The sequence below is a fragment of the Podarcis gaigeae genome (genome assembly GCF_964106915.1).
Source record: "Podarcis gaigeae genome assembly, chromosome: 3".
Taxonomy (NCBI): Eukaryota; Metazoa; Chordata; class Lepidosauria; order Squamata; family Lacertidae; genus Podarcis; species Podarcis gaigeae.
Window position 1 is genome coordinate 74051935 of NC_139680.1, and position 27524 is coordinate 74079458.

At 43.0% G+C, this 27524-nt stretch overlaps 1 protein-coding gene across 1 annotated transcript; it reads left to right on the forward strand.

Moving 5' to 3' along the window:
• Nucleotides 1-27477, forward strand: LOC310841542 (uncharacterized protein C1orf198). Its single transcript, XM_083732815.1, has 4 exons — nt 1-683; nt 14052-14102; nt 22028-22555; nt 24266-27477. The coding sequence occupies exons 1-4, from the start codon at nt 336-338 to the stop codon at nt 24320-24322; spliced, it is 984 nt and encodes a 327-aa protein (XP_083588941.1). The 5' UTR covers nt 1-335; the 3' UTR covers nt 24323-27477.
• The last annotated feature ends 47 nt before the right edge of the window (nt 27478-27524 follow it).

The following is a 27524-nucleotide window of genomic DNA, read 5'->3' on the forward strand; positions in this document are numbered from 1 at the left end:
GCAAAGCGCGCTGCTTTGGAAAGGGCTCCTGGATCTTTACGCGGCACAACACCCACGCGCCCCGCGTTGGCAGCAGCATCCACGCCTCGTCCTGGGCTCGTGTGCATGTGTGTGTGTCTTTTGTGTGTTTGTTTTTAAGGGGAGGACGCCCGGGAGGCGGTCCTAAGAGCAGGGGCGGAGCCAAAGGCTTCCGGGAGGCGGAAAGCGGAGCTGTGCGCGGAGCCGAGGAGAAGGAGGGCGCGGCGGCGGGCGACCGAGTTGTTTTGTGCTCCCGGCTCGGCTGCGCTCCACGCCGGCGTCCGAGCGCGCGCCAGGGCCCCGGGGGGGCGGCGGCGATGGCTTCGATGGCGGCGGCGATCGCCGCTTCCCGCACGGCGGCCCTGAACGGCAACCGGCCGCTGGACGAGCGGGAGCGCAAGCGCTTCAGCTACTTCTCGTCGCTCAACCCCATGGCGCGCAAGATCATGGCGGAGAAGGAGCGCATCCGCGAGCGCTACGGGCCCGAGTGGGAGCGCCTGCCGCCCCGCCAGCAGGACGAGATCATCGACCAGACCCTGGTGGAGCCCCACATCCAGGCCCGCTACGCGGCGCACCGAGGGGTCGCCCGGGGACCCCCGCCGCCGGTCTGCTACCCGAACCTGCGCCTCAACACCGGCCAGAAGGTGGTGCACTTCGGAGACGAGGTGAGATCCTGCCCCGAGCGAAAGGAGACTCTGCACATGCTCAGGAGCACGGTTTGTTGTCGGATCCGGGCCTGCGCTGCAGGGATCTATCTGCTTGGCGTCCAGTGTTACGCCCCCTTGCGATGGTGTCGAGGGAGGGTAGCCTCTGGGGGAAAAGAGATTTGCAGGGGAAAGAATATAAAGCAGAGGATGGATTTTCCTTTTAAAAAAACATGTTTGTTTATTCAAGGCAGGGGTTTGAAGAATTCCTCTCTAGAAGTAGTTTTCGGTGCTAGTGGAACATGTGTTGCAGGGAGAGATTTCATTTAGACATGTACAGAGTGCAGATTCCACTCCTTACTGAGCATAGCCAGATCGCCCCAAGTCTGAGATTTGCAGTGACATGGCAGAGAGGCATGTATCACTCCTTGGCAGGCTTGTGGGTTGGCTATCTCATGCTGTCCAAGTACAAAAGGACTTCTAGCTAGGGCTGTCGAGCTTCTGGCACTCCAAATGTTTCTGGAGTCTGAACTTGCAGCATTTCGAACTATTGGCTGTGCTAGTTGGTGCTGATGGGAATGGGGTTTAACAACAAAGGTTCCCCGTGCTCTGACCTAGGCTGTGCTCACGCTGCCATTTACTCTGCATCAAGCAAACTCCCACTGCTGGTTTGGGAAGCAGTGTAACCCCCCCCCACACACACACACACAGAGAGAAACTATATAAGCCACAATTTTTTATCCTGTTGTTTCTTAGGAAATACCACGTTTTGATGCATTTCCCTCCAAGACTTGCTTCAATCTGAATTGAGAAAAACCCAGTAATGTGTACACAGTGCTAGAGTGTAATCCTAGGCATGCTTACTTGGAAGTAAATACTACTGCATTCAGTCGGATTGACTCTGATGAAAGGGGTGCTTAGGATTCCAACATAAGACATTGCAGTGGTTTCTTCTTCAACTTAACAGGGTGGCTTTTACAGCAGAAATTAAATTACTGCATTTTCAGTAGCTGATGACTGAAGAGTGTTGTTCTTTTAACCACTTAAAACTGGTGCGGCTTTTGTTGTTAAGCTTTCTGCTGCTGTTATTTGGAGTTGTGTTTTTTTCAAAAAGAATTGCGTGTGCAAAAGTGTATTATTATAATGTTAGCTATATGCTTTAAGTTACTTGGAGACCTTATGTAACAAGTGACCAACTCATCTAGTATTTTTGTTATTGCTGCTGCTTTTTATTGCTGGAAAGTACTTAGCAATGGAACTGTTCATTTTATTGTCAGTGGTGTAGGTGGTGTGCTTTTGCTTTTGGCTGTAGAGTCTCTTTTCTCATGCATTACAGCCGCAGCTGTCAAAACAAATAGCAAATAGCTGTCAAAACTAATAGCAAAACTAATAGCAAAACTAAGACCAGCACCAGCAGCTGGAAAGTCCAGGGGGCTGCGGAGAGGCTGCAAGTCACCTAACCTGGTGAGAAGACCTCTTCCCCTCTGAACTATATTGAAACTGGGCTGCTGAAGAGACCAGCACCAAGAACTTTGTCTACTGTTGACTTTTTCTGCTTTGTATTTGTGTCTAGATTATTTTTTTCAGAAGTGAATTCATTCCATGTATGTTGAATTGTTTATTTTTGTCCAGTTAGAATTATAGAGTCGGAGCAGACCCTGAGGGTCGGGATCATGCCCACAGCTGTCCCCGGCTGGGCTCAAACCATCAACCTTCTCGTTAACAGCCAGATGCACTGATCCACTGCATCACAATGCTCCCCCTAACCTGTTTTGTATTTTGGTTCAAGTGGGTGCTTGTTGTAAGCCACTTTGGGCACTGCTAACTGGGAAGGCAGCACATAAATAAATGAAACCAGTCAATCATTTGTGCAACATGCCATTACATCACTATACAAAGGCAGTTCATGAGGTCATAATGAGAACATTGGAAGCAGTAGTGAAACAGGGTGTCATTTGTTCTTCATGGTTGCTACCTCATCCTGAGCAGGCAAAGGCAATCTTGCATATGTTCAAGCATGGACAATATTTTCTTCAAGTAGCATTGTCTTGGCTGCCACTGTTTTAACGGTAGCTTTTAAAAAAATGCTGATTTGGACTAGTTAATTTTGGCCTGAACTTTCAGAGGCATAGGCAAGACCAATGTAAGAGACATGAACTGGGCTGAGAAGGTGGTAGGTGTATTTACCCCATGTTTAAAATTTGCCTGTTTGTAGAGATGGAGGGAAAAACCCAAAACATTAGGCGGCAAACCTAACTTGTGTCAGGAGAGCCAAACACAGCCCAATAGAAGTTTCAAATAAAAATATAAACATGTCTGTTGGTTCTTTAATAGTAGTCACCCAATACACTCAATTCTCTGGATGGTGTACATATTTGTTTAAAAACGCCACTTAAAATCATACATTGATTTAAAAAATGCAACTCAGTAAACCAGTTCAGTACAGAAACAATGTAACTGACAGAAAGGAAACCTAAAACTAGAATAAAATAAATCATACCAAACCACACATAATACAACCAGATGATAAAACGACGACTGTACAACACCAAATAACTTATCCATTAAAAAAGTTTGTGAGAATAAATAGGGCTTTGCCTGATTTGAAAAATACATTAAAGTAGGCACACTTTATCAGTATAGTAACTCAATTCCTACAGAACCCCCCCTGCCAGAAAAAATATCGGGGAGTCAACCAACCACCTTGCCCGGTGTTCTGTCTAAGTGTTGGACAGCTCATACTTTCTGGAAGTTGTTCCTTATCTTTATTTGAGATCTACCTTCTAAAGTGACATAGAATAAATGTGCCCCATCATCAGTGTCACAACCCTTCAAATATTTGTAGATGCCTATTGTGTTGTCTCTTAATTATCCATCCTCCAGGCTAAGTATGCACAGCACCTTCAACCTTTCCTCATAGGAAAATGCTTGTCATGGTTGCTTTTGTGAAAAACAAAGGCTTTGAGGATCCTGCCATTTGTTTGGGGTCTTTTGGAGAATTTGACCTCATTTCAAGATGCTGTTTTCAAGCAGATGCTTGCCATTATTGAAGAGGAAGAGGGATTGTTTATGCATTTGTTAAATTTGTATACTGCCCCTAATCCGTAGATCTCAGGGCAGTTCACGACATGAAAATACAAGACCAAAAACACAAAATGCATAATAAAAGCAAGAAGAAAAACGTGGTGGTGGTTGAGTGGAGAGCCTTAGTTTCACTTGTGCTTGTGCCACCATCTCAAGCCACTTGGAAGCTGCCTTGAGTAAAAAGGCGGGGTATAAATTAATAATAATAACCATAAGTCTTGGCCTATTGCCAGTTTTGCCACCTTTCCCTGTTGTACTTCCATCCATGTGCATTTATAACCCAAACTCTTTATTTAATGTTTTTGCAGACAGAGAGAATGTACATTACTTTTCACGGTGCCACAGAACTCTTTATCTTTTCTTTTCCATTTTTTGGACTGCAATAAGCTAACATGACTGACTGTCCACAGTAAATATATTCTGAGGTATTAGATTATTTACCTTGAGTTTCAATGCAGGATTACTATTTACTTCCTTTGGTCCCCAGTGGTTTTTACCTGTGCAAATCTGGATTGGGACTGAATAGTCAAGATGAGATGTACTGCTATGTATAGCCCCTAACACTGATGTCAGAAAGTCCTTAAACAACAATACAGTGGTACCTCGGGTTACATACACTTCAGATTACATATGCTTCAGGTTACAGACTCCGCTAACCCAGAAATAGTACCTTGGGTTAAGAACTTTGCTTCAGGATGAGAACAGAAATTGTGCTGCGGCGGCAGCGGGAGGCCCCATTAGCTAAAGTGGTGCTTCAGGTTAAGAACAGTTTCAGGTTAAGAACAGACCTCCAGAACGAATTAAGTTCTTAACCCGAGGTACCATTGTAGTCTTGAATAGTCAGGGTCAAGCTATTTTATTTATATTTATAAAAGCCCTGGTTCATTAAACAATAACAAGGCAGTGTACAGATATATATATATAGGATAGGAAACAATATTAACTCCATGACACTTTTCCTTGGGTGGAAAGTTATTCCGACACCCCCCTCTTCAGTGTGTTTTAATTTGTTGGAAGTCGCCCAGAGTGGCTGGGGTAACCCAGTCATATGGGTGGCAAATAAATAATAAATTATTATAATTGTATTTTTTTGTATAAAATATGTACAAGAGATGCAGGACACATATAGCCCAAACATGCGTGCACACGCACACACACGCACACACACACACACACACACACAGACACACACACACTGTAGCATGGACTTCATTCAAGTATTCCTAAATCAATACTGGGGCAGTGGGGTAATCTCATAGAAATACGTCAAAGTACCATCCATATCTGTGGTTCAAGGGTTTTCAGATGTCATGAGCAAGAAACCTTTTCGCAGAAACTTGTCCACTGGCATTGGCCTCATCACTGAAGGACCCCCTGAGATTCCAAGTAATCTTATGGCTTCCCAAATCACAGTTTGAAAGTAACTGTCTTCTCAGTAGGGTGTTCTTTATGTAGATATGTTTGGATGTTGGAAAAAAAGATCTACGAATAATGGTCCATCAAAACAGTCTCATGATTAGCTGTTAGAGAATTGGCCATCATCTTATGGTTGTTGAGTGGCAGATAAACTAAGCCAGCGGTTTTCAATTAGGTGAAATACTGAAGAGAAAACAAACATTATAATCAGGAAACAATGGAAGGAATGCAAAGGAAACAGTGGAAATACTTTAGTAGGCCTGTCCTAAAAGTTCATTCATAAAAATGACCTATCTTATTTTAGAAGGGTATGTGTGTGTCTTTACTAACAGCTAATAAGTTTAGCAAAAGGCAGTAGGAAGTTACTGCTAAAATAAGAATTAGAGCTGAGGAAATGTTTACATTCAATGCACGGAATCTGGCAAGCTGTTCCACATATCTTGAGGGAAGTCTGTGGTATAATAACTGTGGCTATTCCAAGAGTTGATGTTTTTAAGACACCTTCTAAAAAGATTAAATCAGGTTTTCCACTGCTGCTGTTGAGCCAGGAAAAACAAGAGTGTGGAAAAATAAAATTTAATGGTCCTAATTATAACTGTTTTTAGGTTTTGCTAATCTCTTGGTGGTTGATACATGCGGCAAAGCAGCTGGAAAATGGAGCAGATGCTTAATAGTACTAGTAGTAATAATAAAAAAGGTAAAGGACCCCTGGATGGCTAAGTCCAGTCAAAGGCGACTATGGGGTTGCTTTCAGACTGAGGGAGCCGGCATTTGTCCGTAGACAGCTTTCCAGGTCATGTGGCCAGCAGGACTAAACCGCTTCTGATGCAATGGAACACCATGACGGAAACCAGAGTGCACAGAAATGCCGTTTACCTTTAGAAGTAAAGGTACCCCTGACCATTAGGTCCAGTAACGAACGACTCTGGGGTTGTGGTGCTCATCTCGCTCTATAAGCCGAGGGAGCCGGCGTTTGTCCACAGACAGCTTCCGGGTCATGTGGCCAGCATGACTAACCTACTTCTGGTGAACCAGAGCAGCACATGGAAACACTGTTTACCTTTCCGCCGGACCATTACCTATTTCTCTACTTGCACTTTGACATTCTTTCGAACTGTTAGGTGGGCAGGAGCAGGGACCGAGCAACAGGAGCTCACCCTGTCACGGGGATTCGAACCGCCGACCTTCGGATTGGCAAGCCCTAGGCTCTGTGGTTTAGACCACAGCGCCACCATTTAGTAGTTGTAGTAGCATAATAGTAATCTGGATACAACCCCTACCAAAAATGCACCAGCATAATTCCTTCTATGACTGTCACTGCGCCCAAGTGTATCCTAAATATGTAATTGATAGTGCAAGCCTATGACTTTGGCTTGATTTTCCTTAGAGCTATAGGTTGGGAGGGCAAGTCATTCCCCTACTTGACACAGGTTTAGGTGATTGAAGATGGGTATGTGAATTGGGTTGAGCTCTAAGGCACTGTGGCCTCTCCTTTAATAGGCTGCCTTAAATTAGATGACAAACTACAAGGCGGCTTGGCTGTGGATTGCGTAAAGTCAACTGAATTGTGGAGGGAGGGAAGGGGAATTTGAATGGAATCTAAAGATTTACGTTAGACATACTGGGGAATTTTGGACATGTGTGCTTTATTTTTCAGTTGATTTGTCAATCTTTTGTCATTGAGTAGAAGACCCTGTGTCTTATCATAAGCTGCTTGGGAAAATCTCCAGTCCAATAAATGATTTCCCATGTCGTGTTGGAGTTAGGGAGTTGTTGTTTGGGAAACACAAGCCCAAAACACACTAAATGGGCTGCATGGCTTTCTGAATCCCAGCTCTGCCTTTTTAGAATTTTCCTGCTATGTTGCCTGCGGGCAACTTTTTAAATGCCTCAGGCAACTAGGAGGATGCTAATTTGGAAGTCCAGTATAAAGACTAATTGTAGCAAAGTTTCTTGGCCTTGCTAATCAAAGTGATAAAAACAGACTCTGAAAATCTGCATGGCCGTTGTATCATAAGCCAGAAAATGGTATGTCAGAGAATTTTTGCTTTTGGATTTTAAAAAAAAGGCAAACAGGTTTCCAGATCTAGGGAATGGGTGGGAAGGAGGAATGGAAGAAGGAAAGGTATTCAGGGGTCAGCAAACTTTTTCAGCAGGGGGCCGGTTCACTGTCCCTCAGACTTTGTGGGGGCCGGACTATATTTTTTTTTGGGGGGGGGGATATGAATGAATTCCTATGCCCCACAAATAACCCAGTGATGCATTTTAAATAAAAGGGCACATTCTACTCATATAAAAACACGCTGATTCCTGGACTGTCCGCGGGCCAGATTTAGAAAGCGATTGGGCCGGATCCAGCCCCACGCCTTAGTTTGCCTACCTATGGTATACATGTTGGCAGTTCTTTGCTAATAGGAAATGATTTCATCAGTTTGGAAATAGCATACAAATTAAACAACAAAAGGGATGCAAATTTGTCCATCTGGCATTGCTTTTTTTTAAAAAAAGTGTTACCACTAAAATGCAGAGCATGAATTTGAATATGCCCGCAATGCATTTTCCCCACCTTGAAAACACACCTTCCTGGTTCTCCAAAGGCTTAGAAAGATTAATAAGCTTCCTCTCTGCATTCTGTATACTGGATGTCCTAAGCCAGCTGCTTGGCAAAGAGCATTTTTTTGCACCTTTGTAGGACATATAATGCATGCATTTTTTATGGTGCTCATTTTTTACATCTTATCTCATTGAAAGTTCCGAAACTATCACATGAATTGTGTAAAGATGGCATGTAATTTATAACGTGTTATTGTACTGTCCAACTTAATAACAAAATCAATTTTGTTTGATTCCCTGCTTTATTTGTTGAATTTACATTCCACCCTTTCTCCCCAAGGAGCCTAGGGCACAAAAAAATTTTACATGTCCCTGAAAAACAGGTGTTTTACAAAAACTTCTCATCAAAATTATAGTAAAAAACAAACTATTGTGCCCAGAAAAGTTTTAAAAAACCTGTTGTTTTGAGTCCTGGTTCACTTGTGCCCCCCATCGTGCTCAAATGCAGTGAAAAGAAATAATAAATCTTTCCTCCTTGAATTTACAGTCTTATGCCTATATAGTCAATAATTAGACAAAACTCTGGATTAATGATGCAATGGTACCTTGGTTCTCAAACTTAATCCGTTCCGGAAGTCTGTTCTAAAACCAAAGCGTTCCAAAACCAAGGCACGCTTTCCCATATAAAGTAATGCAAAACAGATTAATCCGTTCCATACTTTTAAAATCAACCCCTAAAACAGCAATTTAACATGAATTTTACTATCTAACGAGACCATTGATCCATAAAATGAAAGCAATAATCAATGTACTTTTCTATAAAATAAATAAGACAGTAGTGTAGATGATAAAATTTTAAATTATTATTTTTCCTTACCTGCACTGATGATAGTCATTGTTTGGATGGGGGACTTTCTGCAATCACACAATTAATCAATCAGTAGCTGAAGTGGGTTCCACAAAGTCACGAAAACAAATTAACCGAAAAAGCCTAAAAAAACCCAATGCAAAATAAATAGCAAAAACAAAAGCTCTAAACTTAATCTGTTCCGGAAGTCCGTTTGACTTCCAAAATGTTCAAAAACCAAGGCACAGCTTCTGATTGGTGCAGGCGCACTGGAAACAACAGCCAACAGCTGCATTGGGTGTTTGGCTTCTGGAAAACGTTCGAAAACCGGAACACAGGTTTTCGGTGTTTGGGAACCAAGGCATTTGAGAACCAAGGTACCTCTGTACTTGGGAGCAAGCTGATAAATTTCTCCTCCCTTAAAATGCTGGCATATAATGCAACTAGCAATTGGTAGTGGTGGTGGGGAGACACATAGGTCTGTAACCCCAAAGAGCTACTGCCAGTCAGTATAGGCAATACTGAGATAGGCGCACCAGTGTCCTGACTAGTATAAAGCAGCTCTCTCTGTGTCCTCTATAGGGAGAGAGTCATAGCACCATTGTGGAAGATCTCAGGCTTCTGCAAGTTGGATTGGGAGACGCTCCTGTCTAAAGCCATTGGGAGCCACTGCCAGTCAGTGCAGTCAATGATTCTGAGCAAGATGGACCAGTGGTCCCTGTCCAGGGCGGCTTCCTGCACTCCAGTGGGCCCAGGCCATTCCCTTCCAGCTTAGAGCTTGTGAAGCATGGTTAAAGTGTGCTGCCTTTCTCTGCATCCACACAGTGGTTGAAGTTCTAGCAACCTAGCAGGTACAGAAAGAAGCCAGTGAACCTTAGCCCACCCTCTCCAGCTTGGAGCCAGTGAGATGCAGAAGAGACTGGCCTTTGTTGGGGAGCAGCGGGGTGGAGAGGCAGAGGTTGGGTTTGGTACTCTGCTTGCATCCAGGGGGCTAGCACAAATTACAGGCTCCCACCCTTGTTTGGAGCTGCGGAGGAGATTATATACTCCTCCAACACTGGGAGGAATGACTCAAGCGCATCTTGCTTGCAAGATAGCAGGGCTATTGTCCAGCCCCTGCTTAAAAGTATATTTTGAATACATCACACACATACACATTTAATCCATTGGACTTCTTGATTATCTGCATGCTGCACAGCATATTATGACTTTGTTTTCGTAACTCTTAATTCTGTCAGGCAACCACTGTCAGAACTATTTTTCCAATTCTCCAGTCGCATGGCAAACTAATCTGCATCTTGTAACCACATGTGATTTAAAGTGAGTGCAGCCTGAATTAACTCCAAATTGGTCTTGTTGCATAGGATCGTCCCTGTCGCCCCCAAGTGCTGTTTGAAGTATTTAGATCAAAATTGAGGGTATCTAAAAATGAAACTGGAATATTTTCTGTTACTTAGCTGAAAGTCAAAACCAGTATGGAACAAATAATTCCCCTGCCTTCCATGATATGAAGAACTGAGAAGTTGTTTTTTCCATTTTAAATAATTCATGTTTAAGGCTAAGTTTCTGACAGTTGGGCTTTTTTTTTTTTGTTGCTTTTTTGTTTAGAGAGAAGAGATTGTAGAGCTGGAGAAGGACAACAGAAATGATCATCTGGTTGGACTTTCAGTGGGGAAAAGATACTCACATTTTTTTCTAAACTAAGAAGTCCTAAATGTTGTAAGGTGGGAGAACATGATAGCATGTCTCAAGCTTGTACAGCTAAGGTGCACAACCCCCCCCCCCAACCATATGTGGCAAATCCATTTGTGGTACTGTTTAATGTTCAACGAGCTCTTTGCGATCCTCAGTTGGAACACAGTGTAGAAAAATATATTGGGGTTGCCCTGGGAATCTATGTGGAGGCAGAAAACAAGCAATTCTTGCTTTTCTGTTTCCACAGAGCTTATTATTACCAGTTTAATATGTTCATACATTTGAGTTTCTGTAGGTTGAATTAAATAAGAGGAATGCCGTTTCCAAGTAGGGGGAACTGGATTGAAATAAGATTACTTTGGAAGCCATCCTCTGAAAAAAATGGATGAGGACATTCCATTACACGATGGCCTTAGTTCATGCTGTGAGTTGTGCTAGATTAGGTGGGTATAGGTCAGAAACTCTCTGTGGTGAATGTTTCACTCTACACCAGCTTGAAGATTTTTGTGTGTTCGTATATTGTTCTAGGATGGTTATGTTGTTTTGGTATTTTGCCCAGATGCTTTATATCAGGCTGGGGCTGATGGGAGTTATAGTCTGCCACTCTGTCAACGGCACAACATTGGCCATGCCTGTTCTTAACTATCAACAGAAATACACCACCTTCCACACATCATATTGCTAACTCGTCTTTGCTGGGTCTGTTATTGTTAACTATTTGTTTTCATAAGATGGAGAAAGCTTTCATATTCTAGATACAGTGGTACCTCTGGTTATGAACTTAATTCATTACAGAGGTCCATTTTTAAGCTGAAACCGTTCTTATCCTGAGGTGCGCTTTCACTAATGGGGCCTCCCACTGACACACGATTTCTGTTCACACCCTGGAGCAAAGTTCGCAACCAGGAGCAGCTACTTCCGGGTTAGCGGAGTTCGTAACCCCGCAGCATTCATAACCAGAGGTACCACTGTACTGCTTTCAAACAGATAGCAAGTACAGTTACTTGAAATGCATTTAGCAGTCTGTGGTCTGCACAGGGGCCAACAATCCTGCCATGTGGTCAACAGGGAAGTACTTACTCAAAAAGAGCAGTGAAGGCTAGGTAATGGAGTGTTAAGGCTTATATTCTGGGATAGCTCAGTTGGTAGAGCATGGGACACTTAATCTCAGGGTTGCGGGTTCAAGCTCCACATTGGGCAAAAGATTCCTGTATTGCAGGAGATTGGACTAGATGACCCCTGTGGTCCCTTCCAACTCTACAAGTCTATGAGTCTAGGCTCATGCATGTGGCAAAACGAGCTTATGTGCTGAGAAGTTGTAATAATGCAACACTTACTCCAGTTTCCCATTCAAGGTTCTCTTGGCAAGCTGGGACTTCCATAATCGCACTTGATGATAGACACAGCCTCCCACTCCCTCCAGTGTTTGTAGTGAAACCTGTGTGTGTAACAACCAATTGAGTACCAGGAAAGTAAATTATGGAATAAATTGCTTTTTTGAAAAAGAAGCGGCAGAAGAACCCTTGGCTTCTGCTCTCTAGACTCCTTTGTGGTATTTTCTTTCACATTTTCTGAAAATTATTTTTTAAAACGCTCCTTCTTATTTATTAAATTTGTCCTTTATTATGTTATGAACTGCTGCTGTAAGGCATTTATAGGCCATAAGCAAATTGCTGGCTTAAAGCACAGCTTAGTCGTTCTTTTTCTTAATTCAGATTGAAGCTGGTTGGGGGGGGGCGCGGGAGGAACATTTCAAAATGCAAGATTTCGTAAGAAACAACAGGATGGATATGGACTGTGGCTAAAGTAACGCGTAGACTCCTTCCAAAAACAGTGGCAGGGGTGCACTGGATGCCGAGTAAACTGGCGTCTGTGCACAGCCTCAGTTGCCAACAGAGTAATCTTTTGTGCTGACTTGGATAACAGAGCAGTCATTTGGCTCTTCAGTGCTGATAAATGGTCAGATCCCTGCTTATGTCATTCGCCATCGGGAACGAACGATACCAGTGTCTCTCGCATCTTAGAATTCCAATGTCTTTTTCAAAACAAGCTGCTTGGAAGGAGTCTCTGTTAGTTGCATACTTTTCTGCATTTGATGCTTTGCAGCTGGCGGCTGAGGTTAGCTCTGTGACCGAATTCTTGTTTGTGGATGGCATTTTTGTCATGAATTCAGATGAACAGAGGCCAACAAAGACTCCAGCTCCTTAAATGCGCTGCCAGGTGAACGAAAGCCTAAATCCTTGGCATCTCTTTAGAGAAAGTGCTCCATTTCCTGAGCACGGCGGGGGAGGTGGGGAAAGGGATTCAATTTTGATGGCTTATACTCCTCCCAAGAGACTTACTCTAAGCTGTGCTGGAACATTAATCAAAACATTTATATATTCCCCTTTCTCTTATTCTGCTAATCATCGTCGTGCCGTGTTGGATCTCAACACATTTCCAACAAATAAATAAATAGCATGGAGCTAGCACACCCAACCCAAGAGACTACATCTGTGTCTAAGCATGACCTCTAAAATAGCTAGGAATACAATTTTTAAGATTATTGTGAGTGTACAAAGGTGCAGAGAGGTGTTCCCAGTGGCTGCCCCATAATGTTGGCATTCCTTTTCCCTGGAGACACGCCAAAACCTGAATAATCTTTCGAAGGCTATGTTCTGTCAGGGCCAAGGGTCTGAGCCCATGATGGTGAAGTCAGCACAAAAGTGTTCTAATCCAGAATAAAGATCACCTCTGGTTAGAATTCCCAAATGTGGGCAGGTCTATGCAGAAGTTTGGTTACTCTCAAACATAAATATTATTTTTTTTCCAGTATGAAAGTCCAATACAAAACACACACATGAACACATGGCAGAAGCCTTCATTCGTGTGAAGAGAAACTACTTTTGCCCAACACATACAACTTGGGGATGGGGGGGGGCAACATTTTTTAAAACCAAACATAACAATTTCCCCATCCTGTTTTGAAACGTAATACACTACAATGCAAAAATGGGGTTCCAAAACGCTGTCTCTCCTGTGGATAGCTGCCCTTATTCAGCAGTTGTACACATTCTCACAGAGTTACACTGTACTGTTGTGCGTAGCAGTCAAAAGACTTCAATAAGCTAATGCAATAGAGAGAGTATGCTAGATCCAGGCCAAAATAACATTTCCTGTCAGTGCAGTTGAGCTAGAGAAGAATTCTGTTCTGTTTTGTGTATCAGCAGCAGAAGTTCTGGCTTCCAGCTTTTTATTTTGAGTTCACATGAAGGGTGACATGTGAGCCAGAAATAACCCAGATGGGCTCTGCATAGAGAGGCTAAAAGCAAGGGGAATAATATTTGCTTCCTAATAATCGAGTCAGTTTTGAAGGGAGCATCTGAGGCAGTAAACAATGAATGCCGGCTGCATCAACATCCTTCCACAATTTCAAATCCCACAATTCTTTGAGTGTATAAAGTTTTTTTTGATGTAAGATGAATAAGCAAGTGTCTCTTTAGAGCTCCACTTTAGAGCAAAGTGAATATTCTGTCATAAAAGCACATTCAGATATTTGAGCACGTGATGTTGTGGATTTATTCTACAAATCAGCATACGAAGTGAGAGCCCGTCCCGTTCAGACTTTTCATCAAGAGAGTGCCTCTTATTTTACTTCTTGTCCTTCCCTATCTGTTAGCTGATTAAAGCAGACATTTTGTAAAATCCTTCAACTGTATTACATATTATTAAGGTCTACTATAAAATGTCATCTCTTTGGCGTTTAAAAGTGTACATGCTTACTTGTGCATAATTATTCTTCCATTGTGTTCCAGGATATCACCTGGCAAGATGAACACTCTGCTCCTTTCTCCTGGGAAACCAAGGTAATTTTGCTAATTTATGTTATTCTCATGTTGTTTCACCTTGGAAGTTTTACTAAGCCTAATTGACACTCCTGTCATGGTTAGGATTATACCATACTAATGGTAGTTTAAAAGAAGAGTAGGTTTTTTCCCTTGCAGTTAGTCCCTTGCGTGAGCTCAATGGATATCACTTCTTGCAACACTATACAAAAATGGCTATTGATTTTTTAATAATACTGCATTGGAGCCAACCCAGTCAGAGTTAGACCTGCTGAAGTAAACATAATCCCCTGCTTTATTTTCGCAAGAACTCTTCAGGGTAGATTAGGTGTGGGGCTAACCAGCCCAAGGCCGAGGAATTTCATGCTCGGGCAAAGATTTGATCCCAGATCTCAAAGGGCAAAGTCTAACACTCTCTAAAGCTGTTATCTACAGTGTCTAGCTCTCAAAACTGGATGCCATTGTGTTCAGTGTGACTAGTTATAGCTCTTAGAACAGGCTTCCTCAACCTCGGCCCTCCAGATGTTTTTGGCCTGCAACTCCCATGATCCTTAGCTAGCAGGACCAATGATCAGGGATGATGGGAATTGTAGTCTCAAAACATCTGGAGGGCCGAGATTGAGGAAGCCTGTCTTAGAATGTGCTCTTTGAAATGTAAGTAGTTCAGCTATGGTTTAGAAAAAATGTGTTTGGCATAACAGGCAACCTGCTCGCAACTTAAACTGGTGCAGTATGGTGATTAAACTGGTAAGTTGTGAACAAGCAGGGTCCTTGGTTTGAATTGTACCTTGGGCAAGCCTCTCCCTCCCTCTGCTCAGTGGTCACAGTAATACTTGCTGCGCTTTACCAGGCTATAAGGATCACTGAGAGAATAAATATGGAGAGCTTTGGGCATTAAGGAGCAGCATCTAAATGGCGAGTATATTATTATTCCATGGAAAGACTGACCTGGAAAATGACTGCATAATGTTGACGATGTGGGAGGATAGAATTCATCTTGTTTAAAGGTCCCTTTAATGGGATTCTTTAAAATGGAAAAATAATATAGCTCTAGTTGTAGACTCCTTTTTGCTGTCCTTCCTATGACGCTTCCCCCACTAACCAAATGGAATAAATTTCTGGTGTCACTTTATAAATCTGATGTTGGCAGCAGGTAGCTGGAATGCCAGGGAATAAATAGTCTTTATGAAAAAGGAACAGACTTCAGTGGGGGTGGCATTCAGCTGAGTTTTGTGCAGAGTAGACCCACTGAAATTCATGAACATGACTACATTAGGTCCATTAATTTCTGACTAAAATTTATTTGAGTGCCACCCTGGGTTTAGTTCTCAAAGCAACTTACACCTTGAGTGAAAAGATCACCTGTTTGAGCTTCCACATGTTGTTTCCAGGTTGCCACCAGCAGAATGTAATTGCTTAAAATTGCCTGATATAGCTGGAAAGAGGTGGCCACAATTCTCCCCAAATCACCTGTTAGTCCTGTTCTGCACTTTGCAAGAGCAGATCACCACTGGAAGGGTGTGGATGGGTGGTCACAAGGCATGGGGAAGCAAAGGGTGGAAAAGGCCATGCCTGCCTTGTTTTGCTCCATCAAACCAGGGCATTTGAACCTGGCATGCATATTCTCCAGGTTGCAATCTGCCAGCCCACCTTTGAACATTTGTTATAGACCACTGTTGTAGTTGTAGTGGTGGGGGCGGATGGAGGACCCCGAAAAGCCACTGAGTGAAAAGTTCTGTTCCACCTTTCTTACCTTTTTAGGTGGTAATTTCCATTTATACACCAAGAGTTCTTTTTTGACGTTTCTACAGAATGCATAGTGTAAGAGCAGGCAGAAGGAGCACCAGTATGTCCTATTCCATTTTTGTTTTGTTCCCTCCCTTTGCCTTTTATAAGCAGCGATATATATGTAGCTCTGTGGCTGATGCAGTTACTGTTTTTATTTTTATATAATTGTAGAGTTGGAAGGGACCATGAGGAATCTCAACCAAAGCATCCATGACAGGTGGCCATCTAACCTCTGCTTAAAAACCTCCAAAGAGGGAGAGTCCATGGGAGTTGGTTCCACTGTTGAACAGCTCTTGCTGTCAGAAAGTTCTTCCTGACGTTTAGTCAGAATCTCCTTTCTTGTAACTTGATTCCATTGGTTTGGATCCTACCCTCCAGAGCAGGAGAAAACAAGCTTGCTCCATCCTCCCATCTGGAAGCCCTTTAGATAATTGAAACTAAACATAAACATACACAGGCTAAACATACACAGCTCCTTCAAGCGTTCCTCATAAGGCTTGGTTTCCAGTCCCTTGATCATCTTGGTTCCAGCTTATCAATATTATTACTTGGATTTCTTACCTGCCCTTCACAGTTAAACCAAATCACAATCAAGAGAATAGGTTAGATCCTAAAATATATTTTCTGTATACAGTGGAGACTACATAATGGAAGGTACCAGAAATTCCACAGAGAATGGCCTCCCCCGAGCTCCCTGCTTGAATTGAATCCATTTTGCTTGGGGGAAGATGATGGCACAAAGGATCTCCAGTTTTGGAGCCAAGCTTCACATTATAAGCAGTTTCATACTTCCCCCCTCCCTCGAGAAGCAGCCTTGGGAGAGTGCAGCCAGGAGCAGAAAAGCAGTGAGCGGGGAGGGTCTCCTGAACCCCTTTCCCCCTTCATGCCAGCCTGGGTCCTCCAGAGCATGCCAGCTGTGTAGTTCTAACACAGCAGGGCTTGGGCTGCAGCAAGTCATGACCCCAAAGCCACAATTTCCTACAGCTGTCCATATTTTGGGAGCTTGATCATGTTACTAAATCAACACGTTCAAAAGAGAGCTGGCCAAAGATAGAGCCGTTTCTTTGTTTTGAGAAATGTTGGAATTTTTAATTTATTTCTTTGCTCCTTTTACTGCAAATATGTTTTTGTCACTCCTGCTTTCAAAACATAATGCTTGGCCTACCTGGTTGTTAGCTGTGGTTATGCGTGTTCAAAAATACGAGCAGCAACGTCCCACAGTTTGGGTAGATTGGTGTAGACTAGAGGTTTCTAAAAAAGATGAATGACACTGTGGGGGTGAAATGGAAACATTGGTTTTGGCAGTAATTCGGGCCCATAGCTCTGTGGTAGAGCATGTGCTTGGAATGAGGGTTCAGGATTCAGTTGCTGCCACTTCCAGTTAAGTAGCAGGACCGGGAAATCGACTTAAAACTCTGCCTGAGAGCTGCTGCCAATCAGAGCGCACTCTCCTGGGTTAGATGGATGAATGATTTGATTTGGTAAAGAGCACCAGCGTATTTAAATCTCTTCCTTCTTTCAAGTTACCATTTCTCTGTGGGATGCAAGCTTTTCTCTGGAATCTGTTCGGAATCTTTTTGGAATCTGTTTGAATTCCCACATGTGCAAAGCGACTTAGCATCCCCAATACTATTGCCCATTTTTCCTGGCAGCAACTTGCCTCGATATGGCAACATGCCACGCAGGCAGTGGTATCCAGTCTGTGTGGCGAACATTAGACCAGTTTACAGCATGTGGAGGCAGGGAGGCAGTCTCAGCCTGGCAGAAACGACCCTTAGATTCACATGAAAGAGCATCAATAGCTGCACATCTCCATCCTAGTATCACCTCAGTGCTTATCCGCTGTGCTCACATTCACACAAGGAGACAGCATGGGACAGGGGAGACTCCCAACGCCCAGTTAAATTTCTGGATCTGAAGACAAACAGCCTAAGGAGCTGCAGTATCATCTTATTTGTAGTTTGAGTCGGTGGCTCAAACTGTCTGATGGTCTTAAGTTCCCTGAGTGGCCTGCATATAAATGCTTGAAGTGATCAACGAAGGGGTTCTTCATTGTTGCGGCAACTATTTGAGAGCCATTGTGGTGTAGTGGTTAAAGTGCTGTACTAAGAACTGGGAGAACAGAGGTCAAGTCCCCACTCGATCATGAAGATCAGTGAGTGATCTTGAGCCAGTCACAGTCTTTCAGGTTAACCTACCTCACCGAATTGTTATATCAGACAGCTTAGTTCTCGAACATTTTGGCTCCCAAACACTGCAAACCCGGAAGTGACTGTTCCAGTTTGCGAACTATTTTTGGAAGCCGAACGTCCGACAGGGCTTCCGATAGGCTGCAGGAGCTTCCTGCAGCCAATCGGAAGCCACACTTTGGTTTCCGAATGTTTTGGAAGTCGAACGGACTTCCGGAACGCATTCCGTTCGACTTCCAAGATGAGACTGTATGGAGCTAGCAGCAGGTCAGAGGCTATTTTGTATACCATTTCAGTGATGCATTGTAATCTTGGTTTTGTTGAAGTTCTAAGGTGCAGGACGTTGTGTTCTTTGCAGGAAATCCTCATACTTTAGTGGTTGTCCAATCAGCTGAGACTTAGGCCGCAATCCTAGACAAAGCTACTTGGAGTAGGTCTCACTGGACTCTGTTAGGCTTACTTCGGAGTAGACAGGTATATGATTGTACTGCAGGCGTACTCTTGTCAGTCAGCCAATTTTAGGTTCCTCTCTTCCGTCTCAGCAATTTTGTTTCTTGAAATACTACAGGTTGAGCTTAAAGGAGTTTTTAGTGGGTGTGGTAAGCTCTTGTCCTGCAGGCTTTGTTTCAGTATTTGCCGGTGGGTTTTTTCCTTTTTCTATTTTGAGGTTGCCAAGCCAAACAGCTTGTTTTGGCTGTGCGCGCTATCTGCTTAACGAAATACTGCACATTCCCAACCAGTGAATAAGCTATAAAAATAACTCTGTGAATTCTTGTGGCCTTCTCTGTTTTTAGTGCATAGTTGAGAGCTGGTTAGCAGAGATCCAGTTTTCATTCAGTTTGATGGGGAGCCAGCCTTATAATTCAACACTCGCCTGGTTGCCTAGGGCATTTGCCACCATTTTGCAGTGAGGGCAAAAGAAGCTGGCCACAGAAACCTCTCTTGAGAACCCTGGCACAGCCTCCACAGCCTCCTTTCTAGCCAATAGAACAAAGAAAGCAGACTCTGTGGCACTCCATGTTGCTGGACTACAACTCCCATCATTCCTGGCCAGTGACTGTGCTGGCTGGATCCAGTGGGAGTTGGTCCCAGCAACATCTGGCATGCCACAGGTTCCCCAATCTCACATTAGAGTTAGCGGGTGTAAAATACCCTGAGAGTTTTATTCAAAGGTGGTATAAAAATAATTATAAAATCAGTAAATAATGATTAAGTGGTACATAAATGCCTTAAATAAATGAATACAGTAATAAATGGTTGTAGATAGCCAATACTGAAATAAACCTTTCATTAATGTACAATGAAGTGCAAGACCAAGAGGTCAGTTAGTCAGATCCTGCTGTTCTCCCCTCTGTCCACAGAACCTGAATTGCCTTGGGGGCAGAGCTTTAAAAATATTGCCAATTCTTCATTGCCAGCAGTGGCAACTGAAGCCCGTTGTGCCTTTCCATTTGCACTGAGTCACCCATTGCCAACTTGGTGCCCTCTGGCTGTTTTGGACTGCGGATCTAAATCAGCTGCCTTGGGAATAGGCCAGAAATATGAGAGGGGAACATGAGAGGAAGGGATAAAGTTGTGGATGAAATCAGTGTTTAGGCAGATTATTTTGAAGAAGACCAGAACCGTGACCTTGAATTTTGTAATTTCAGAACTCAGCAATATAAAGCTTTTGGTCTGCCAGAGCTTCCCTGCCCCATAATGCGCAGAACCTCATACTGCCACTGCATGGAAGTCCTCCTGCTGGCGAGTTATTCTAGTGGGAAAAAATCTTGCCAGGCCGGAAACTTCATCGCCCAAGCCATACATTACCTCCTGCTGCTTGAGCACATGGCCAGAAACAGGACATGTGGTTTGTGTGCTTTCAGTTTGGAATATCTGGAAGCTGTTGAAACTAATTCTACCAGGGAACTAACTCATCCACTCCTTCTCCCTCTCTGCATGCTTTGTTTCACTTTTTAATTTTCTTTCTTTCTTTCTTTGGTCTCTCTTTATGAATCGCTTCCCAGAAAATATCTTAAAGTGATTTCAGAGTAAGAACATCAACAAGAAAAACAATTTCTAATCTGGTATGAGATAAAGATACCCACTTAAGAGGCTTCCTGAAGAAGGAAGGTCTAAATAATAATAATAATAATAATAATAATAATAATAATAATAATACTTATACCCCACCCATCTGGCCGGGTCTCCCCAGCCACTCTAGGTGGCTCCCAACAGAATATTGAAAACACGATACAACATTGAACATTAAAAACTTCCCTAAACAGGGCTGCCTTCAGATGTCTTCTAAAAGTCAGATAGTTGTTTATTTCCTTGACATCTGATGAGAAGGTGTTCCACAGGGTGGGCGCCACTACTGAGAAAGCCTTCTGCCTGGTTCCCTATTCTATGTTGTGAACCGCCCTGAGATCTATGGTGGTATACATACAAATTCAATAAATGAAATAAAAATAATTCAGTTGGGGTCAGAAAGACAATAGAAATGGAACTCTGGGAGGAAGTTCCAAAGGGTCGGTTGCCACCACACTAAAGACCCAACTCCTATATCTTACATTAAAGACCTCCTGAAAACTGATCAAGCTGTTACGTACTATGAAGGAACATTAGTGAAACATAATAATGCTGGTGGGATAGAAAGCAGGCTTTGCAAGGGATAAGATGACGGGCAGCGAAAAGGTCCAGCTTTCTCCATCATGTAAACCTAGACGCCAAAAGCAGAAGTGAGCCTGGTTAGAGTAAAAGTGGAGTTGGAATGGGTGTGAGTCTCCTCTCCTGCCTCCTCTCATTCTTCCTTGAAGGCCATCTTAGAATATCCCCATTAGAGGCTTGAATTGCCTCTTTGCCAAGAAAACACATCATTTGGCCTCTAACGTTGCAAGCCACCGGCACAAGTTTTCTCAAGTTACTTTAAACTGGGCATGACTATCCCATGGTCCTCCAGATGTTGTTGGGCTCCAACACTCATCAGTCCCGGCCAGTATGGCGAGTGGCCAGGGATGATGGGCGTTGTAGTACTACAGCATCTCAAGAATCATGTCAGTCACCCTATGCTTTAAGCTATATCTGTTTGTTCCTGCATGTTCTCAACTAGGGTTTGAGCAATGCTCCTACAATTGTGGAGCCAGTCAATTCAAGCATGATGGAGAGTGTCCTGATGTTCAGACTAGATTTGAAACCTGAATTGTGTAGTAATGCGTATGGCCAACCTTGCGTAGGAGTGAAATTGATTACCATCCAAAAATGTTTTCTCTGTTATGTGTGGTGTATTTTTGTTTGTTTGTTTGTTTGTTTCATGGCCCTTTATGATAGTTCCTTTTATGCTGTGTACTTCTTAGATAATTGTGGGCCATTCGTCAGAGGAAGCTAAATCTGTAGTATCTGGTACCCCTTCTCTAACAGCTGCTTGGCTCTTCGTTGGGCATAATGGATTGCATCTTATAAGCAAGTGCATGGCAAATCTGTCTTATTTGCACAGTTTCTAGAGGCTGCAGAATCCCCCTTTACTTGGCACAAAACCTAGGCTGTGTTTGTGTTAACCGTCAAAATTGTGTGCCCGTCCCAGATTCTGCCCACAGCTTACCTGCAGCAGGCAATAAGTACAGTGGTACCTCGGGTTAAGAACTTAATTCGTTCCAGAGGTCCGTTCTTAACCTGAAACTGTTCTTAACCTGAAGCACCACTTTAGCTAATGGGGCCTCCCACTACTGCTTGATTTCTGTTCTCATCCTGAAGCAAAGTTCTTAACCCAAGGTAATATTTCTGGGTTAGCAGAGTCTGTAACCTGAAGCGTCTGTAACCTGAAGTGTATGTAACCCGAGGTACCACTGTACCAGGTAGCTGTGGCACAGTCTGCCAGATCCTCACCCATAACCTCTAAAACAGCCACCACCATTCCTCTCTAAACCTCTCCACTGTGTGCGTTTTCTCATGCAAAGAGAGTTGACATTAATGCTTTCTAATCCCCAACAGAGTCAGATGGAGTTCAGCATTGCTTCTCTGTCCATACAAGAGCCAAGTGCAGTGGCATTGCAGAGCGAGCCAAAGCAGACCACCAAAACCGCTCCAGGGCCCCCAGCCCCCAAGCCCGCACAAGGTGCTAAAACGCCTAACTCAGAGGGGCTTCTGCCAGCTAGGAAAGAGGAGGAGTCGTCATTCTGGAAGATCAATGCTGAGCGCTCGAAGTGTGATGGAGAACAGTCTGAGTTCTGTTCTCTGACTCCAAGCCAGATCAAGTCCATGGAGAAAGGAGAGAAGACCCTCCAGCCTTACTACAGGCAAGAATCTGGTCCAAAAGAGGCAACCAAAGCAGAGAAGCCTAGTGCTAGCAAACCTGAAAAATTGACCACCCCCGTTCTTGCTGCAACTTCAATAGAATGGGAAAAACCTCAGCCTGTCCAGCCGAGTCCTCCTGATGTTTGTCCTGAGCCAGTGGAAAAACTCTCATCAACTGGGACCAAAAGTGAGGAGGCTGATAGTGGTTTCCTTTCAGAAGTGCAGGTAAAAGCTGGTCTTTAATCCCTTGCTTTGTCTATTTGAGTGCTTTGCAAAACAAAACAAAAGTCCACCCTTCTGCAAATGCTGCTTGAGAAGATTAGCAGTTCATATAATTCTAAACACTAAGCTTGTTTCTTTTTCTTCTGCCAATTAAATCCAGCTCCAACATAAATGCTAATGCATTTTCAATATGTTTTTAATATACAGTCGTACCTTGGTTGTCGAATGCCCTGGAACTCGGATGTTTTGGCTCCCAAACGATCGAAACCCAGAAGTGACTGTTCTGTTTTTTTAACGTTCTTTCGGAAGCCAAACATCCGACGCGGCTTCCGCAGCTTCTGAGTGGCTGCAGGAGCCACGATTTGGTTTTTGAATATTTTGGAAGTTGAACAGACTTCCAGAATGAATTCTGTTCTACTTCCAAGGTTCAAATGTAAACCGTATTTTTCACTCCATAGGGCGCACCTAATTTTCAGAGGGGGAAATCAAGGGAAAAAAATATGATCCATCCCCCCCCCCCCCCAGCTCTGGGAGCAGCGGACAGGCTGCGCACAGCCTGTGCGCTTCTCCCAGACCTTCTCCCTGCTATTGTGGGAGGTGGGGGAATTCCCGCACCTCCCACAAAAGCTCACAGGAGCCGCGCACCCTTTAAGGAGCATGAGGCTCCTGTGGGCTTTTCGACCAGGAGGGAGAAGTCACTGACACTGCCAGTCAGTCCCTTCTCCCTCCTTGGGGAAAAGCCTCAAAGACTAGGTTGGGGAGCAGCGCAAAGGCGGCACGCCGCCTTCCCACTGCCCCCTGAGCTTGTGGGGCTGGCGGTGGGGGGAAGCGCCAGCCTCAAAGACCAGACTCTCCTGGCTTCAGCGAAAGGAACCTGAAGCTTCTGGAATGCAGCTGGAACTCGCGAAGGCTTCAGGCGGCTATCCCTGAAGCCAAGGAGCCTGCATTCGCTCCATAGGACACACACACATTTCCCCTTAATTTTTGGAGGGGAAAAAGTGCGTCCTATAGAGCGAAAAATACGGTGTATATAGTAGCGACATTTGCCATTTGAATCACCTGAAATCCTGTATGAGTCCCCACATGACTTGGTTTAGAGCAGGGGAGTGGAACCTTTGGTCCATCAGATGGCTAAACTACAACTCCCAGGAGACCCAGCAAGCATAGCCAGTGGTCAAGGATGATGGGAGTTGTAGTTCATCAGCATTTGGTAGGCCTAATGTTCCCAGCACCTGGTTTTGAGGTTAGGTTTTTCTGCTAGCATGCACACACGCAACCAGAGATTGCAATGACAATAAAGATATTATTATTATTATTATTATTATTATTAAAAATCTTCCTCCCCCAAATCCAGCCTTGTAAGATTTTCGATGCGAATTTCGAATTCCATAGCACTACTTGCGGTGACAGGGGACTCTGATGCTCACATGTAATTTTGGGTGCTTTTATGGAGTTTGGGTTTTTTGTTCTTGTTTTACAGTGTCCATATAATGCTATTAAAATGCGAGCTACCCCAATTTAATCTAAATTTATCCTTTCTGGGGGAAATCAAAAAATTGGGGGGGGGGTGTCTGTTTCCCAACAACCTGCTTGCAATATTAAACTTGTGCCAGGAAGCACCTTGTATTGTGTATATGCGTATGTTACTGATTAGGGTTAACTTAGTTTCAATGATTTAAGTATTCACTTTGTCTAATTTTTGTGTCTCTGCAGAGCAATGCAAATAACGTTATCTTGAAGACCGGATTTGATTTTCTAGACAACTGGTAAAGGACCAAAATAGCTTCAGCTCAGTTTTGGAGGAAGAGAAAAGGAACATCTCTCTTCCACTCTACTTTATTTTATTTTATTGGTATTGGCTTCTATTTGATCTTTCAAACTAATATTTTTTCCCCAACTGTTTTAAATGTTGCCTTTGTATTTACACTTTTTTGTAAAACCATATGGATATTTGTATTTTGGAATTGTCCAGTGTTAAAAGTATGGTTTTTTTCTTTATGATTCTATAGGGTGAATATTGGAGATGGGACAGGATACATTTCCTAATTAGTGTTATGTGTTTTAAGGACAAGGTGGAGGGATCTGACCTAGAGAGAGAGAGAAGTTGAAGCCACCCGACAGAGGCACCTATTTTCATTTCATATACAAAACTACACCTTATGGGCTGCAACATAACTTAAAGAAAGCAATTTACGTGGAGAGGCAAAACACCGTAGGCCTAGATTCTGCTGAAGCACAAAGCTCAAAAACCAAAATTAATCTTATCTGTTTCAAATAAACTACACAGAAAATTAAGGCTACAGATTTTTTACACTTTTATTTTTGTATAGGTATGTTTAGTTTGACCAACTTATTTCTAATGCTGATATTGGTAATGTGGTATGAAATATTTTTGAAATGGAAAAGCTTTTACAAAGGAGGCTGTTCAAACCAGCACCATAGCTGTACTTGGAAAAATAATTTGCCTAAATGCAAAGCCAATGCAGAGAGGGACATGGCAAGAGAGAAGACAAAACCCCACAAATACATTTCAATGAAGCTTCTCTTTTATCTTTGAAAAATAACTCAGTAAGAATATTTTGGGTGAATACAACCTTGCAAAACAACCGATTCTCTTGAGACCTCTTAGCATTCCTCTTAAGAGTGGCATTGCACACCAATCTGTAGGAGTGTCAATTGCCTCTTCCCTGCCCCTCCCACAAAAGAAAACTCTACAGTAATCCACCATGTTTGAAACTTGTAGGGTGGTCAAATTCAAAAGAGGACAGGGGTCCTACATCCTTTATTAGTTGTGTAGAAGAGGGGATTTCTTCAGGTGTACTTTGTATGACAAGGTGGTTAAAGGTGTTGGCATTCTGTCCTCTTGAATCCAGCCACCTTATCCGAGAGGATTTTTAAAAATTGTTTCAGTAATAATAATTATGGTAGTGGTGGTAGTAGTAATAAGCTTCTCTTGAAGGTATCTTGACTAATTTCTGGTGCTGCATCCCTTAGTGAGGCTAGAATTCCCAACATGTCACACCCACACACCCTGATGTTTTTGTTAGTTGCTTTTTTAAAAACTTGCAGAGAGCTATTTATATGATGGGTTGGTCATTCAAAAATGGCACTCCTCCGCTATAGCTTGAAATTATACAGTCCAATCCACCACCTCAGGATTCTAGCACCTCCTTCTTTCTGCTGCATATGTAGACCAGGCCTCATTGTTGTCAGCTGTTTAAAATGTACGTGTGTGAGTAGAACTGCCGCCTGACAATGCGTTGTGGTTTTCCATTTTGCTTCAATGCTATACCTATCACCTTCGAGCCTTAATTTCCCTTTACGCACAACTAGTGATCTGTCCAATTCAAAGCCAAAGGTGACTGATGTTCTGTTTTTAAATTCTTGCGATTTAAAATCCCAATAACTGAATTTCTGGAGTATTGACCCAAGGCAGTGGTTCTTTGTGCCAGCTCGTGGAGATCCCACAAAGTTTGCATCGGACTACTTCTGTAGGACAAAAAAAGCAAACCTTACATCCTCTCTTTATTTTCAGTGCTTTTTGTAACAGCACTTGCTAGTAGCCTCCTCCAGGTAGCTTATCGCAACCTTGAGGTTTCTGTTTGCTTGACCTCACACTAGTGTATAAACTAAAACCTGAAAATTCCTCTTCATCTACATAAGCTCTACTTCAGTCCACTTTCTGTACATCCAATCTCCTGTTCTCTGAATGTGCTCTGCAGGAAACATAAATTGCAACAATTAATCAAACCAAATTAAGAGACTTCTAAGTATCTGTTCCAAAGACACGTCCATCTGTGCTGCTATGGAAAATAAGAAAATATGGGGGAACACTAAAGGAAATGCTGCTTCTGTGTCCCCATCTCTCTCTCACATGGGTGTTTGTGGTAAAACAGCGATGTAGCCAGGTTAAATATCTGCATCTCTAAACACTCAGATGCACACTCCAGAGCTCAGGATAACTTGTGGGTCCCTGTGGCATCTTTGGCGATGCATCTCTCCATCACACGGTGTTTACCGTGGCAGCACCTGTCATGCTGCGTCGCTGTGCTGCCATGTTCCATGTGATGTGACTCTTGAGTAACAGGCAGCTTCCTGACACTGCTAGTTATTCAACTTGGGATACTGACAGTTCAAAATGGCAAGAGGCTGAAGAGATTTTAGCAGAAGAAAGCCTCTTGAAGTTCTGGTAACAGTTTGTGAGTGATCTATTTATGGCTACGTTTACAAGTTTTTTGAGTCACTTTAATATTTGTAAAATAAATTCAGAGTGGTTTTTTAAATTAGAAAAAACATTTGGTATTTAAAAAGCAACAAAACGCTATGATTGAGCACAAGTTCTACATGCATGAAGGCATTTCTGATTCACATTTTGGCATTTGAAAGGGAATATTTGCAATCGTATAAAAGCTGAATAATGTGAAGTGTGACTTTTTTTAGTTCAGGTCCTCTTCTCTGTGTTGACAACTTCAAGAAGCAGATATTTTCAGTTTAACAGACAAGTAATGTCACTTTCCATATTTTTTTTGCCCATGAAAGAGAATGCCCTAAGGCCTAGAGAAGCATCTTTTTAAAATCTCTGCTTTCATGCACTGACAGTGGATAAACGGATAGGATCTGTGTTATTTTCTTCTTCTGTTCTCTTGTTTTGGAGTCTTTCATCTTATACACTTAGGGTTTACTTCCTCTAAAGTGTTTGTACACAGTGAGGCTAACTCAGAAGATGTTGATAGATTGTACTCAGTGCAACCAGCCAGCAAATGTCTACTGCAGAAACCGTTACTCTCCCTTTCCCTTTACTGTGCTTTGATGGCTAAATCGGATGCTTCTCCCTTTCTTAGATATGTTTTTATTGAAGTTCATATTCAAAATACTTGGTCACATTTTGTATAAAATTACTTCTTAATTAAAGGCACCTGACATAAGCCAGTTTCATTGCCTTTATTGTTTTGATGTCCTTGCCTCGTCCTCC